Source organism: Sarcophilus harrisii, chromosome 3, assembly GCF_902635505.1.
Source record: "Sarcophilus harrisii chromosome 3, mSarHar1.11, whole genome shotgun sequence".
Lineage (NCBI taxonomy): Eukaryota > Metazoa > Chordata > Mammalia > Dasyuromorphia > Dasyuridae > Sarcophilus > Sarcophilus harrisii.
Window position 1 is genome coordinate 598,903,589 of NC_045428.1, and position 14,648 is coordinate 598,918,236.

Consider the following 14,648-nt stretch of genomic DNA (forward strand, 5'->3'; position numbering starts at 1 on the left):
GACGGGTCTTCAGATTATGACCTGGTTTGCAAGCACTTGGATAACTGGCAGGATTTAATCAAGTCTGACCCAGACCGCCGGCCCCAACAACCTTTTTGGGGGGATTTACTCATGGTCGAGGGTCCTGGATGGGCCACCGCTTCCCAGGGGCTGCTTGATAGTCTGAATCCAGACTGTTCGCCCTTCCAAGTGCCAAGGTGCCAATCAGACTGGAGCCAGCCTGTGGGTGTGGGTGGGAAGAGCAGAGCAGAGAAGGCCAGAGACGGGAGACTCCCATGGGATGTCCATGGGAGGAAGGGGCTTGCAAGCGGAAGTCCTCCTGGTAGGAGAGACTGTTGCTTCTGTCAGGGCAGGGTTTATACACATGACAACCTCCAAGGAGCAGGACCATGACGGGATTCTTCTTAAGTCTAGAGTCATCCCACAGCAGGCCCACACATCTGACACTTGGGGGACAATCCAGATGTTCTGAGTCCTAAGGAAACAGGCTTTAATCATCGAGCCTTATGATTATCTTTATCGTGAGGGGCATTGAGCCTTATGATACCAAAGGTAGGGGCAGGAAGTACAGCACCCAATTCGGTTCTCTCAGCAGTTAAAAAAAAACAAGGATGATGGCATTTTGGGGGATGTGATGGATGGCTTCTGGCTCCGAAGTACCTGGGAAAGAGGAGGATCCCTCGGTAAACCCCTGGTGCTGCTCAGAACGATGCACTTTGCCAGACAGATCATCCAGAGCACAAAGGGCTGTGGCAAGATCAGGGCTCAGGCTGGGCCGGCTCCAACTATCCTGACAAAGGGAATCACTGAAACAAGTGGGATCAGAGCAAAGGGAAATTTAGAACAGGGTCTGTGTCCTTCATTCTCCAAATCAAAGGAGGAAAAAAGAGCAATCCAAAAGTCGGGTGTAAATCAAGGCTGAGATGCTTTTGTCAGGGAAGTTAGATCTCTCTCTCCTCAGAAAGGGGAAGATGCTTGGAGAACTCAAAAACTGGTTCTCCAGATCCAAATGACCCTTTTCCCTAACGTGAAATTAAAGATTTTTTTATTAAGCAGAAAAGTAAAATTTGTGCACGGGAATAGCAACCTTGCTAATAAATAATGAATGTGGAGCATATTTTCTGGGAAAGAATAGGGTAGGGAACTCCAGTCCCAAGGATTGGGGGAGTAAGGAGTTCCGGGGGTCACAAATCTCAAGGCATTCCTGGTGATAAGCAGACCCGGCAGTCCAAGGCTTGAAGACAAACAAGAAGATGGGGACGGGGGTGACTCCAGAAACCAGAATGTGTCTAAGAGTCCCATTATAAGCAGGAGTCTGAAGATAAGGATGTCTCCTGAAGATCCAGAAATGTATTTAAACCTGTACGTCAAGCTAGTCTGTCAGCTAATACACCCAGTCCCCATACGCCCTTCTAAGTCACCTGGATAATTGGGGCCCTCAAACCCAAATGCACTTTCTGCTTTATACAGAGAGATTTAGAATTTAAAGAGACCCTTTAGACCAGCTTCCCCTCCAAGAGTGATTCTAATATAAATAAAATCAAATCAGACTGTTGGAACAAAAATTGTCTCAAGCTACAACCTCCCTCCTCCTCTGTCAAAAGATCCTCGATAAAAAGACTAATTTGTCCGACTCCAGTTATTGGAGTTCAAGAGTATAGAGATTTTTTTTTTTTTATATCCCCCGTAGGGATCGTTCACACTATAATGGCCTCTTGTCCCATTGAGATCCTCTCAGATACCACTGTCCTAAAACCCCCCGCCTTTCCTGACCCCCTCCCTTGGAGTTCAAGAAAGATTTCAATAATAGGTCACTACTAAACATCTGGTCCTCCGGAAGTTCTCTGAACAGGCGGCGTTTCAGAACAGCTGCTTCTCACAGATCTGCTGCTTCAAGTCACGGGGATCCCTTTTCTGTTCAAATTTTCTGCAAAACAGATTTTTAACATAGTTCAATACAGTGTCCTCAAGTTTGCTTTGCCAATAACCAATCAGAAGGTAAAGATCTGGCTCAAATCTTAGAGCTCTGAGAAGAATACATTAGGGGTCTCTATACCAGAGAATTTACATTCCCCCTCATTTTTTTTTTGATACCCTGATCTTCATCTAAACCAGATATTGGAACACTGCCAGCAGCAAGCTTCAGGGAGACTCAAAAAGAGTATATGAGGGTGTGGTTTGTGGAGTGAGCCCTTTTAGTTATGAATTTGATAACTGCCAATGTAGTTACAGAAGCTAAAAATTAGTGCCTTTTAAATTGGCACAGACTCCATCATCATTTAACTTCTGGTGTTCATTCTTCCCCTCAGATTTGAGATTCAGGAAGAGATAGAACTTCAGTTTATTACCTATAATTCCCTTGTGAAATACATTAGCCAAGCGTGGTGTTGATATATTTAGGACATTCAAATTCAAACTGAAAAATCAGAAAATTTTGAGTCCAGTTTTTATATATTTATATATATAATAATTATAATATAACAATATATGTAATATATTATTATATTATATTTTTATATCAACAACTTGATCTTTATTTTTTCAACATTCACACTAGCTGTTAAGTTCGTAATTTACTCTAGTTTTCAACTTTAGCAATGCACTAAGGAATTAATCCTATACAGGAGTAGATAGATATCAACACTCATTGAGTGACACTTATTTTATTCCTATTGTAATCAACACTTTGACAGGGTATATTCTAGATTTTATTAAATGAATTGTCTATAATAAAACATTCAGTAACTAACCACAAAAGTTAGGTCCTGCACAGGCCACTAATCCTCTTCAGATGCTTGATAATTTGCTTGACTTTCAGAACATACTCTCTAAACAAGTAAAAATCCAATATTTAATAATAATAGTGAGTAAAATGGGATGTCTCTTTAAGGTAATACAGGTTAGAGATGTCACTCTTAAGATAACAAATTGCACTAAATTCAACAGAGCAGAAAACATATATGATATTAACCTCCCTAAATAATACATTTTATGTCCTGATTTCACAGATTCTTACACGTTGCCTTATTTCCATGCCATTATAAAATATTAAAGATCTTTATCTTACAAAGGAACATAAAATTAGTAACAGCCAGATAACTAGCACAAGTATTCACCTCCTTAGTTGTTTATGATATAGAAAAGACTGTAATTCTAGGGTGAATAGCTCAACTTTTTTTTTTTACTCTCAATAACATATATAGTACATATTTACTAGTATATAATAGTATAATATATATATATATATATATCTTCCTATAGTAGCCCCAATGTGGTCTAGCCTTAGCCTTTTAGATAAAGATGTAACATTATGTTCATACTGATCACCTGCCATAATTATAGAAATCTGCCATAAAAGGAAAATAAGGACAAAAATAAAGGAAAAATGCTTCCCCAGCTTCATGTTAATCCCAAGCAAGAGTCATATCCATAGCCGATGGTATGTATGCACATAGCCGATTGGGTTGAGAAAATGATGGTAGTCACCCAAGTGACTGGCTTTAAGAAGAAATGTTATACTGGAGAAATCAAGACAAGCGAATCCTGCTTTAGCCCATGCCAAAAGTCATTTCCCCAGCCTTCCCCATGAGGCAGTTTCATAAATGTCGCCCTTACTGGCATTATGGATCACATACAGAATAATATCAATTGCAGTCCCATAAGGTCTAATCTTAAGCAAGTTCCAATAGTTATAACTTTGGGGGAATTAAGTTATTTTAAAAATTGTATTTTATTAAAAAAAAAGAAAAGAAAAGAATACAAAACAAAATGAAACACAACAAAAGAGAACATTGACATGTGCCCAGCAGAACATCAGGGAGGATTCAAAACCAGGTCAAGAAACTAAATATATACATATATAAGAAATTATATTCACAAATGTCCATCTTCCTTATAAATTGTTTTGTTTTTTGCTGCATACTTTTTTTACTTCATTCTTTCCCCCCCCCCTTTTATCTTCCCCATCTCCCCAGAGTAGGCTATACTTAAGAAAAGGATATATTTATGTATACATATGTAGATATATACATATACCCACACCCTGCCTCCCCTCATATGCACACACACAGTTTTCCCCATCCCTACTGACCCTTAGCTTTAATTCTGCTCCTAATGTGCCTTCCTATTACTTAGCCTCCTTCCACCATGGATCCTTCCTTGTTTTCTTCCCCCATCCTTTGCTTCCCCCGCCACCCATCCCTCCTCCCTTATTTCTTGATAGATTTTGGAGGGTGCTCTACCCTTCATGGTATAGATGGAGGGTTGCCTATTGAGCCCATTCCCAATGTGAGTAGATTTTCAGAATTATGAGCCCTCCTCCCTTCTCTGATGCCTGTGTCTATTCTTCCTCTGCACCTTATTTATATATTTTTACCTTAACTCTGCCCCAATCTTTCTTTTGAGCTATTGCTCAAAATTGTAGATACAAACATATATACATACGCTGTCCCCCACACAGACACATATTTTTTTTTCTTTTGCTGATGTCAGTCTTGAACAAATGGTGTACATTTTCCATATTAAAAAAAAAAAAAACCAATTTATCTACATTAAGTTCCTTGAAACTGATCTTTGATATTAAATTTTATATTTATATATAGGAGCTAGTCTGGAGATATTTGCACTCCTCACTGGCTAATCTCCAGCCTGGGGACTTGCTTCAGATCTTCCCGGGAGGTGCCTTGTTCTGCCCCAGCTTTTCTAGGTTTTTCACCAGACTTTGTTCCACCTGAAGCTCAAATTTGTTCTATTTATGGGGAAATCTGGAGAGCTTGAAATTTGCCAATTTACCCTGCAATCTTTCAAGAATCCTGCAGATTCCTTTATTAAGGATCACAACTTTTAGGACCTAGCAGAAGAAGTAGAATCCCTCTTTCACAAAAAAAAAAGCCCTGCATATTTGGAGCCAGCTATTATTTTTTCCCTTCTGTATATTCTATCCTCAATTCCTTTAGCTGATTTTGATGTGGCTTGGTCTTGATATGCCCTCATAGGGATGTTCTACCCAAACAATATCCTTTCTACAATATTGTGCCACACATTGAGCTCAATGCTCCAGAGGGAATTATATCAATTCATACACAGGAAGACTGACCTCTCTGAAGTCCTGGTTGTGATGCCTTCTTAGTCATAATTGAGCTGGTCATTCATTAAGATCCCAAGATTTTTTCAGACCCATCTTACATTAGGAAAGTTGATTTTTTGAGTCAAAGGGAAGTTATATTTATCTTTTAATAAAATTTTATTTAAGCAGACTCAGCCCATTGGTGCTATTATCATTTTAGAAATGAGGATAGATGAGGAAACGATGAAAAAGGGTCACCTAGCTAGGTGAGATTAAACTCAAGTCTTCCTGATTTCTCTGTGACACATTGCTTCTTAATAACCGAGGTAAAATACAGTCCTTTCCCTCAAGGCTTTTGTGATGAATAAAAAGCCTGAGAGACATAATTTCTGAGTAATTAACAATCTTATTATTAATTATGACTGGAAAATAATTAATTTTTAAAAGGTCAGCAGCACTCTGGGAAACCAAAGATAAATTTTTGGGGCCCCTGGAAGTTTAAAATCCCTTTGGAAGAGGGGGTGTTCTGACAGATGGAAATTCTGATTGGGATTGAGAAATAATAAGAGAATGAAGATTCTGATGAGAGGGGGGACTTATTCTGAAAGGGTGGGGGTAACTTTGTCTCTCTTACTTATTTCTACCCAGACCACACCACTTCAGACAATCTAGACAAAGGGATTTATTTCTACGAAGGCCATTTATGTCCCAGTTGGGTAGGGTCTTATAATGTACTTCTGAGGATTTGTGTCATCTTATCTATCAGCAACATCCTTCAGGGACTGTCTGAATAACCTACAAATTTCTGAATGAGGAAAATTTCTTAAAATTCTAATTTATGTTGGTTATTGATTTCTATAAACAAAACAACATAAACATTAGTGAATAGACCTCCTAACTTGAGGAGGGAGAGAGTGCTAACAATCCAGGGAATCAAAGGCCTTCTCCTAAGCTTTACTTGGGACCGATTATATAGTAGGTACTGGGGAATATACATACAAGACTGAGATAATTCTGCTTTGAAGGAGTGTACGGGCCATGAAGGAAACTCAAGATTCCAAGAGGTGGAAGCTACCTGGTGATTAATGCAAACTTTGGTAGCTACTGTATTGTTTGTTCCACTGTACATCATATTCTCTAGAACCTTAGCAAAGTGAAATGTTTCCTTCTAGACTGAATTAGGAGACCTGTATTTTATTCTCAGCTCCATCATTCATTCACTCAGTAAAATTAACAAAATACAAGCACAAAATCTGAAGCACTTTATAGCTCACTGCACAGCCTTTTTAGACCAGATACTGTGTAGATATGGATCACCTCTTTCTTGAACTATTGCAATAACCTCTAAATTGTTCCCCATTTCCATTCTCGAGTCTTTTCCATCCATTCTCCATGAGCCATCAAAATAATTTTCCCACTTTTGATTCTGTCTTTTCCCAAGGGATAAAGTAAAAACTCCTCAGTCTGGCAAATAATCACAGACCGTCGTTAACTCCCAAAATACCCAGGTTAAAAGCAAAAACTTCCTTGATTCCATTGGGGGAGAGAAGTTAGACACAAATGTTAGGACTTGCTCTAATAGGAGGCAGTGAGCCCAAACCTTGATTTATATATTTGAAGCTAGATAAGGAATCAAACAATATAATGTCGCAGGAACACTAAGGCAAAGTGGTCCGGTGACAAAAAGCCCATTCAGAGCAGGGCTGCAGGTCTGGCCTTTTGGTGCTTCCCTGAGCTCAGAGACCATCAGTTTGGGGACTTCGTTGCCAATAACTCCAAGCTCAGGGCCCAGCTTGCTTGCTGGGCCTTAGCTGTGAACGGTTTAAATTGGAAAATGTTAATTAAAAAACAAAAGAAAAAAATAACGCACCAAACTTCACCAGGTTCCTGGACTACTGCCATTGCTGTTGGAAAATACTCACGGATCCAGTCTCTCCTTTGAACTGTAATCCCTCGTTACCTACTGGGCATTTCAAACCAGATGTCCCAGAAGCATCTCAAACTCGACACGTCCAAAGTCGAAGGTGCATTATCATTCACCCCGTTTCTTGCCACTACAAACAGGGCTGCCACAAGCCTTTGTGCATATGTGGGTCTCTTTCTGTCCTTTGAGATTTCTTTGGGATATAATGTTGTACCACAGTTCCCTTTTAGTGTCCTGACTCAGTTTCCCTAATTGTCCTTGAATTTCCTTGAATCATTCTCCTCAATCCCCCTGGTTGTAACCCCCCTTTTCTGCCCATTAGAACTGAGATAATTAGGGCTGTGGAGATCTGGCTGGCATTCCAGAAGGTAAGACTCCAGATGTCCCGTTTCAGATACCTAACTGGCATTGTCTCTATCTCCAAGTCCAGACTTCCTGGCTCTAGTTGGACTCCTCCTAAGTCCTCCCAATTTGTAAGAATTTATGATCATACCCCCAACCTGTCAGAACTGGATTGATGGTCCCTGCCTGGAGATTCCCACTCACCAGAGTTTGGACTCCACCCACTTTGTGTACCCAAGCTTAAAGCCATATATATATGTATCATTGAGAACCCATCCTTTGATATTATATCCTTTGATATTTTTGACCTTTTGTTCTTCCAATGAGTTTTATTATTTTTTTCTAATTCAGTAAAATAATTTTTGATAATTTAATTTGGATGATATTGCATTGCTCATCTTTACACCCCTTTAGGACTACCCAAATGGCTCTTCTTGCTGTTCCTTACAAACAGAACTTCAACTCCCATCCCATTGTTGATGTCTGGCGTGTACTTGCTTCTTTTTTTTTTTTTTTTTAATTAAAATTTTGTATTTTCACAATATATACATGTATAATTTTTGACTTTACCCCTACAAAATCTTGAGTTCTAATTTTTTTCCTCCCTTTCCTTCACCCCCTCCCTCAGATGGCAAGTAAACCAATATATGTTAAACACGTACAATTCTTCTATACATATTTCTATAATTATCATGCTGCACAAGAAAAATCAGATGAAAAGAGGGAAAATGATAAAGAAAACAAAATGCAAGCAAACAACAACAAAAAAAAGTGAAAATACTATGTTGCGGTCCACACTCTCTTCCCACAATCCTTTCTCTGGGTGCAGCTGGCTCTCTCCATCACAAGGTCATTGGAACAGTCTGGATCATCTCACTGTTGAGAAGAGCCACGTCCATCAGTACCGATCATAGTATAATTATGTTTTGTTGTACTCGTTTTTAAATTCTATTTCTTAGACTCCCTCGTCTCTTTCAAAACTATGCTTAAGTACAGAACAAAGATTCATGCACAGACCGGTCAGCTGTCCAGGACCAAATTTGGTCCCTCAATTTCCCCTGAAGTAGCTTTCCCTGGAGTGCCCATCTCCCAGCTCTGATTTATCCAACGCTGATGTGTGGGCCCAGAAACACAGTTTTGGTCGGGTCTCTATACCTGAGTATTTTAGGACAGGCCTTCTTAAACTTTTTCCACTTGCAACCTTTTCCACCCAAGACATTTCTATGCACCCCCATGTATATAGGCATATAAAATAGGTCTACAAATCAAGCATCTACTGATAATAAATCATAATTTTGTGACCCTTGCGTTCGGTTGCATGACTCTGTATGGGATTGGGACCCACCATTTAAGAAGCTTTGCTTTAGGAGACTCTTCTGGAAATTATCATTTAATTTAAAAATTAAAATAAAAATTTCAGGATCTTTGCTTCAAGGCTTTGGGGCAAGACCTGTTTCATTTCTTTATGTTCCTAATGCAGAGGGCATGGACTACTGTATAATAGGAGCTTTTAAAATTATAGTTTAATTGTTAATTCATAAAGTCAGAATCAGAACACCCCTCAACTTCACCTTTAAAGCATAAAATTAGCCTATTAGTGACATGAAGCACTTGATCTGCTTAAACTTTTTCTCATAAAATTTATATTCTTGCCCCTGCTTCTTTGTTAACTTATTTTGGAACTTTGCCCTTTTTAATTGGCGTCACAATTATAATAAACCTTGCCCTGGACTTGGAGATGGATCAAACCCGCAAATTCTTTTTCCCCCTGAGGCAGTTGGGGTTAAGCGACTTGTCCAGGCAGTATTAAGTGTCTGAGACCAGGTTTGAACTCAGGACCTCCCTTTGGGGGTCTCCCTTGAACCCCAACATGAGAACAGCACAGTCTCCAAGGAAGTAAAGTTATAGGAACAGAAAAGGAAGATGGGAATGAGCAAGCTGCAGCCCATGCAAGGCAGTGCAGAAATGGTGCATAAAAAGCATCAATCCACAGGCACTAAGCCCCCCACTCGGTAAGCGCTCAGCCCACAGAGACAAAAGTGAGACTGTGCCTGGCTTCAGGGAGCTTTCTTTCATCCCCCTGGAGGCAGAGCACCCCAGAACCTCCGATCCTGGAGAAGGAGTGAGCTAATCCTGGGGGAGATGGAGTCTTAGCTGGGACAGACGCCTCGGTAGGATGGAACCTGGCTGATCGCCAGAGGCCGAGCCCAGCGCTGAGCCTGAGGGAAGCGGATGGGAGCAGGGACGGAGCAGGGCGCGTCGCCCCTGAGAGGGAGGGCCCACCGCCATCTCTGCCATCTCTGCCCTGGCTCTGCCATCTCCGCCCTGGCTCTGCCATCTCTGCCCTGGCTCTGCCATCTCTGCCCTGGCTCTGCCATCTCTGCCCTGGCTCTGCCATCGCTGCCCTGGCTCTGCCATCTCCGCCCTGGCTCTGCCATCTCTGCCATCTCTGCCCTGGCTCTGCCATCTCTGCCCTGGCTCTGCCATCGCTGCCCTGGCTCTGCCATCTCTGCCCTTGGGCTCTGCCATCTCTGCCCTTGGGCTCTGCCATCTCTGCCCTTGGGCTCTGCCATCTCTGCCCTGGCTCTGCCATCTCTTTGCCCGCCTGCCATCTCTGCCGCTCTGCCATCTGCCCTTGGCTCTGCCATCCTGCCCTGGCTCTGCCATCTCTGCCCTGGCTCTGCCATCTCTGCCATCTCTGCCCTGGCTCTGCCATCTCCGCCCTTGCTCTGCCATCTCTGCCCTGGCTCTGCCATCTCCGCCCTTGCTCTGCCATCTCTGCCCTGGCTCTGCCATCTCTGCCCTTGGGCTCTGCCATCTCTGCCCTTGGGCTCTGCCGTCTCTGCCCTGGCTCTGCCATCTCTGCCCTGGCTCTGCCATCTCTGCCCTGGCTCTGCCATCTCTGCCCTTGGGCTCTGCCATCTCCGCCCTTGCTCTGCCATCTCTGCCCTTGGGCTCTGCCATCTCTGCCCCTGGCTCTGCCCTCTCTGCCCTGGCTCTGCCATCTCTGCCCTGGCTCTGCCATCTCTGCCCTGGCTCTGCCATCTCTGCCCTGGCTCTGCCATCTCTGCCCTGGCTCTGCCATCGCTGCCCTGGCTCTGCCATCTCTGCCCTGGCTCTGCCATCTCTGCCATCTCTGCCCTGGCTCTGCCATCTCTGCCCTGGCTCTGCCATCTCTGCCCTGGCTCTGCCATCGCTGCCCTGGCTCTGCCCGTCCCCGGGGACTCCCGGACTAAGTGCAGCAGCATCGGGCGGTCCTGGAAGCTCCGGCCCTCCCCATAAGGCAGAGTTAAGAGCTGCTATTTTACAGGGAAGAGGAAAGCCGGGGCCACTGATCTAGGAGGTCCCCAGGCTGAGGCCCGGGAGGCGGCCCACGGGGCCCAGCGGGCTGGGCGTGGCGGGTTTTTTTGCGGCTGAGCACAGCACCCGGCATACATTCGGCGCTTCCTAAGTGCACGTGGGCTTGCTGACTTCCCATTCAAACCCCCCAAAGGCGGCGCGCATTTCCCGAGTGCCCGAGGCCCGGCCCGCGGGGCCAAGGATGGTGCGGGAGGGAGGAGAGGGGAAGAAACTTTTGGAGCTCAAGGTGGTGAAAAGGTGGCTGCTGAAAACTGTCTTTGCGTGTATTTGGAAAAATAAAAGCCTGTGAATAAATAAAATCCTATCAAGCCCCCCCCCCAAAAAAAAAAAGCAAAATTTAAAAAAGAAGAATTGTCTCTTCGCCAGGAGCCTGAGGGGTTCTGGGAGACTCCCTCACTCAGCTCCCGGACTCTAGAAAACAGGAGATGCTGAAGGTAAAAAGGGCTCCCCCGGAGCCAGGGAGAAATAAATCGGAGGCCGCAGAGAAAGGCGGGGGCGGGGTGGAATGAGAAGGCGAGGAGTGGGTGGTGGCGGGGGAGGGGAAGGGGGGGGGCTGATATTCTTTTGTAGCCTATACCACGTGGGCTCAGCCTAGCGCCAGAAGCGCCTTTCTCTTGCGCAGGCGCAAAAGCCACCGCCCGCCGCCGGACTACTTTTCCCAGAAGGCACTGCCCGCGACAATTCCTCTTTTCCAGTCCCTGGACCGTTCTCCGGCAGTTACCATGGAAACTGTCACTAACGAGGAATGGGGGGGCCGGAAATGTCGGAACTGGGGCCCAGGCCACCCGAGGGGGACTTCCGCTTCCTCGTTGTCCTCTTTTCCTCGCCTGGTGAGAGAGGCCGCCTCAGCCCCCCTGACCCTCCCCACCTCCCCTGGCGCTGCCGTCCCGGACCCCGCTCTCCTCCTTCGGCCTCCTCCCTTCCCTCCTTCCCTTTATCTCTCCCTCGGTCCCCTCCTCTCCTTCTCCTCCCCCTTTCTCTTTCTCCGTTTCTTCCTCCCCTTCTCCCCCATCTCTCCTCTCTTTCCTCACTCCCTTTCCCCATCCCCCTTCTCTTTTCTCCCTCTTCCCTCCTTCCCTTCTCGCTTCTCTTCCTTTTTCCCCCCTTGTTCCCTTAACTTTCCTTCCCTCTTTTCCGATTTCCCTTTCTCCCTTCCCCCTCCCCTTTTCTTCCTTTGCCTCCCCTCTTCTTCCCTTCCTCACTTTCCCACTTTCTTTCCTTCTCTTCCTCATCTCCTCTCCTTCCCTCCTCTTTCTTTCCTTCTTTACCTCTTCTCCCTCACTTTCCCCCTTTCTTTCCTTCTCCTCTCCCCTTTTTCCCTCCTTCCTTTCTTTCCTTCTCCCCCCTTACCTCTCCTTTTCCCTTCCTTACTTTCCCCCTTTCTTTCTTTCTCATCTCCTTTCCCTCTTCCCTTTCTTTCCTTCTCCCCTTTCCTCCCCTCCTCTCTTCCCCCTCCCTGTCTTTCCTTTTCCCCCTTACCTCTCCTCCTTTTCCCTTCTTTACTTTCCCCCTTTCTTTCCTTCTCCTCTTTCCCTCTTCCCTTTCTTTCCTTCTCCCCTTTCCTCCCCTCCTCTCTTCCCCCTCCCTGTCTTTCCTTCTCCCCCTTACCTCTCCTCCTTTTCCCTTCTTTACTTTCCCCCTTTCTTTCTCATCTCCTCTTTCCCTCTTCCCTTTCTTTCCTTCTCCCCTTTCCTCCCCTCCTCTCTTCCCCCTCCCTGTCTTTCCTTCTCCCCCTTACCTCTCCTCCTTTTCCCTTCTTTCCTTCTCCCCTTCTTTCCTTCTCCTCTCCCCTTTTTCCCTCTTCCCTTTCTTTCCTTCTCCCCTTTCCTCCCCTCCTCTCTTCCCCCTCCCTGTCTTTCCTTCTCCCCCTTACCTCTCCTCCTTTTCCCTTCTTTACTTTCCCCCTTTCTTTCTCATCTCCTCTTTCCCTCTTCCCTTTCTTTCCTTCTCCCCTTTCCTCCCCTCCTCTCTTCCCCCTCCCTGTCTTTCCTTTTCCCCCTTGCCTCTCCTCCTTTTCCCTTCCTTACTTTCCCCCTTTCTTTCTCATCTCCTCTTTCCCTCTTCCCTTTCTTTCCTTCTCCCCTTTCCTCCCCTCCTCTCTTCCCCCTCCCTTTCTTTCCTTTTCCCCCTTCTTCTCCTTCTCCCTCTTGCCTCTCCTCCTCCCCCTCCCTTTCCTTCCTCCTCATTCCAGACTGCTCAGTCAGGTCCCCCACTTCTGTTTGGATCCATATTCTAGAATTAGGGCCCTTTGGATGGGAGGATTCCCACAGGAGCCGGCACTGCTCAGATGACCCCGGTCTCAGGCCTGCACCAGCCTCTGAGCCCCAGCTTCAGGAGAACGGGCATTCAGTGGCATTCGTTCATTCATTCATTCGTTGATTCCTCCAGTCAGTCATTTGCAGGCTCGGTGGTGTCCATCCCTATTACTACCTGGGCTAAAGCTGGGCCCTGGAACTTAGAGTGGGGGGGGGGGGGAGGAGGATGGTCTGGTTGTCCGGGGCCGCCCTTCAGGTCCTCGTGTGGTGCCTTCAGTTTCCCTAGATAGCAGAGCTCCGAACCCTTGGGAGCTAGGGGTACAGAAGGTGTTCCTTGGTAAAAAACTCTGGGGTTCGGGAGCTCAGCGTTGAATCCCGGCTGTGCTTACCGCTTACCACTTAAATCTGATAGAAACACTGTGAATTCTCTGGGTTTCAGGATCTCTGTCTGTAAAACCAGCATGAGATAATCTCAGAAATTCCTTTGAAGCCCTTGTCTTCGACCCTATAACCTGCTCTTCTGTAGAAGAGGGAGGTTTGCCAGTTGCGTCTCTGGGGGTTTGAACGCTACTTATTCTCTGCTAAGGAGCCATCCTTCAGCTACTTGGATGCAAAATTGGGCCTCCTCAGGCAGCAGAAACTGGCCCTTTCCCCTTCTCCTGGAATCAGAGGAGCAAGAGTCGTGCCCCCCTTTTCTTCTGACCTCAGACCCTGGATGGGGGTGGGGGGCTTGTTTCCCTGGGCCCAAGGAAATAAATGCTAGCCTCTCACTTTTGCTCTCTGCTTCCCAGCTCTGCCTCTGAGGACTCTGCTCTTCCCCAAGAGGGAAGCATTCAGGAGAGAATGGTCCCTGTGATCCCATCAGCCAGGTGCCAGGTTAGTTGGATTTTCTTATTTGCTCAAATGATACCCAGATTCCCAGAGTTTGGAATCCCTTCTGGTCCATGGGCCAGAACCTAGGACACGGGGCCCCGGCCTCCCTCCTCGGGGGAGGCTTCCCCAGAACTGCTGGTGTCACGTCACTAAGTGTTCATTTAGTGCCCCCTACGGCCGGGCACTGGCTCAGCCGGGCACCCCAAAAGGCCACACTCGGGTCCCTGCCCTTGCCGAGCCCCCTCCGTAACTGGGGAGGTAACCTGCAAACCCGTGAGGCAGCCAGGTGGTGTCAGGGCCGGAAACCGGGCCTTGTGCCAGGGAGGCCCGAATTCTCATCCAGCCTCAGACATTTACTGCCCATGTGACCTTGAGCCAAAAAACCTCACCTGCCTCAGGTGCTCCTCTATAAAATGGGGATCCTCCCAGGGCTGTTGTGAAGATCAAATGAGGTGATATCTTTAAAGCACTTTGCAAACCTTGAAGCGGCCTATAAGTAAGACATGTGTACATATATATACATTATACATTGTATGTATATACTCACACACACGATAGATCGGAGGTCATCTCGGGAGGAAGGCACTCGTGTCCCTTTCCACCAACCCCGATTAATTGGGCCAGGAATTGAGTCCTGCGGTGTGTTCAGTACTGAGCTTGGTGCTGTGAATTCCAAAGACATTGACAGTCCAGTTTATTATGGAGAGTTCTTCCTTGAGACGAGAGCGACTATTTTGTTTGTATTCATGAAGGAGTTTCTAACATTGTTTTTTAAAGGACCAAAATAAGTGGGAGCAGACTTTAGACTTTAGAAATTCTGGGGGACGCG

The 14,648-nt window shown here is 45.7% G+C and overlaps 1 protein-coding gene across 6 annotated transcripts in view; it reads left to right on the forward strand.

Moving 5' to 3' along the window:
• Nucleotides 1–11,339: 11,339 nt before the first annotated feature.
• LOC105750217 (intestine-specific homeobox) overlaps nt 11,340–14,648 on the forward strand; it is a 45,979-nt gene continuing 42,670 nt past the window's right edge. The window contains exons 1-2 of one of the 6 annotated variants that reach the window (XM_031963937.1): nt 11,340–11,521; nt 13,738–13,822. In XM_031963937.1, coding sequence (XP_031819797.1) covers nt 13,790–13,822 — 33 coding nt within the window. In that variant the 5' untranslated portion in view covers nt 11,340–11,521; nt 13,738–13,789. Of the gene's footprint in view, nt 11,522–12,801; nt 13,079–13,737; nt 13,823–14,648 lie in introns of those variants that run through there. The other 5 variants (XR_004233533.1, XM_031963938.1, XR_004233532.1 and 2 more) reach the window with 5 other exon arrangements.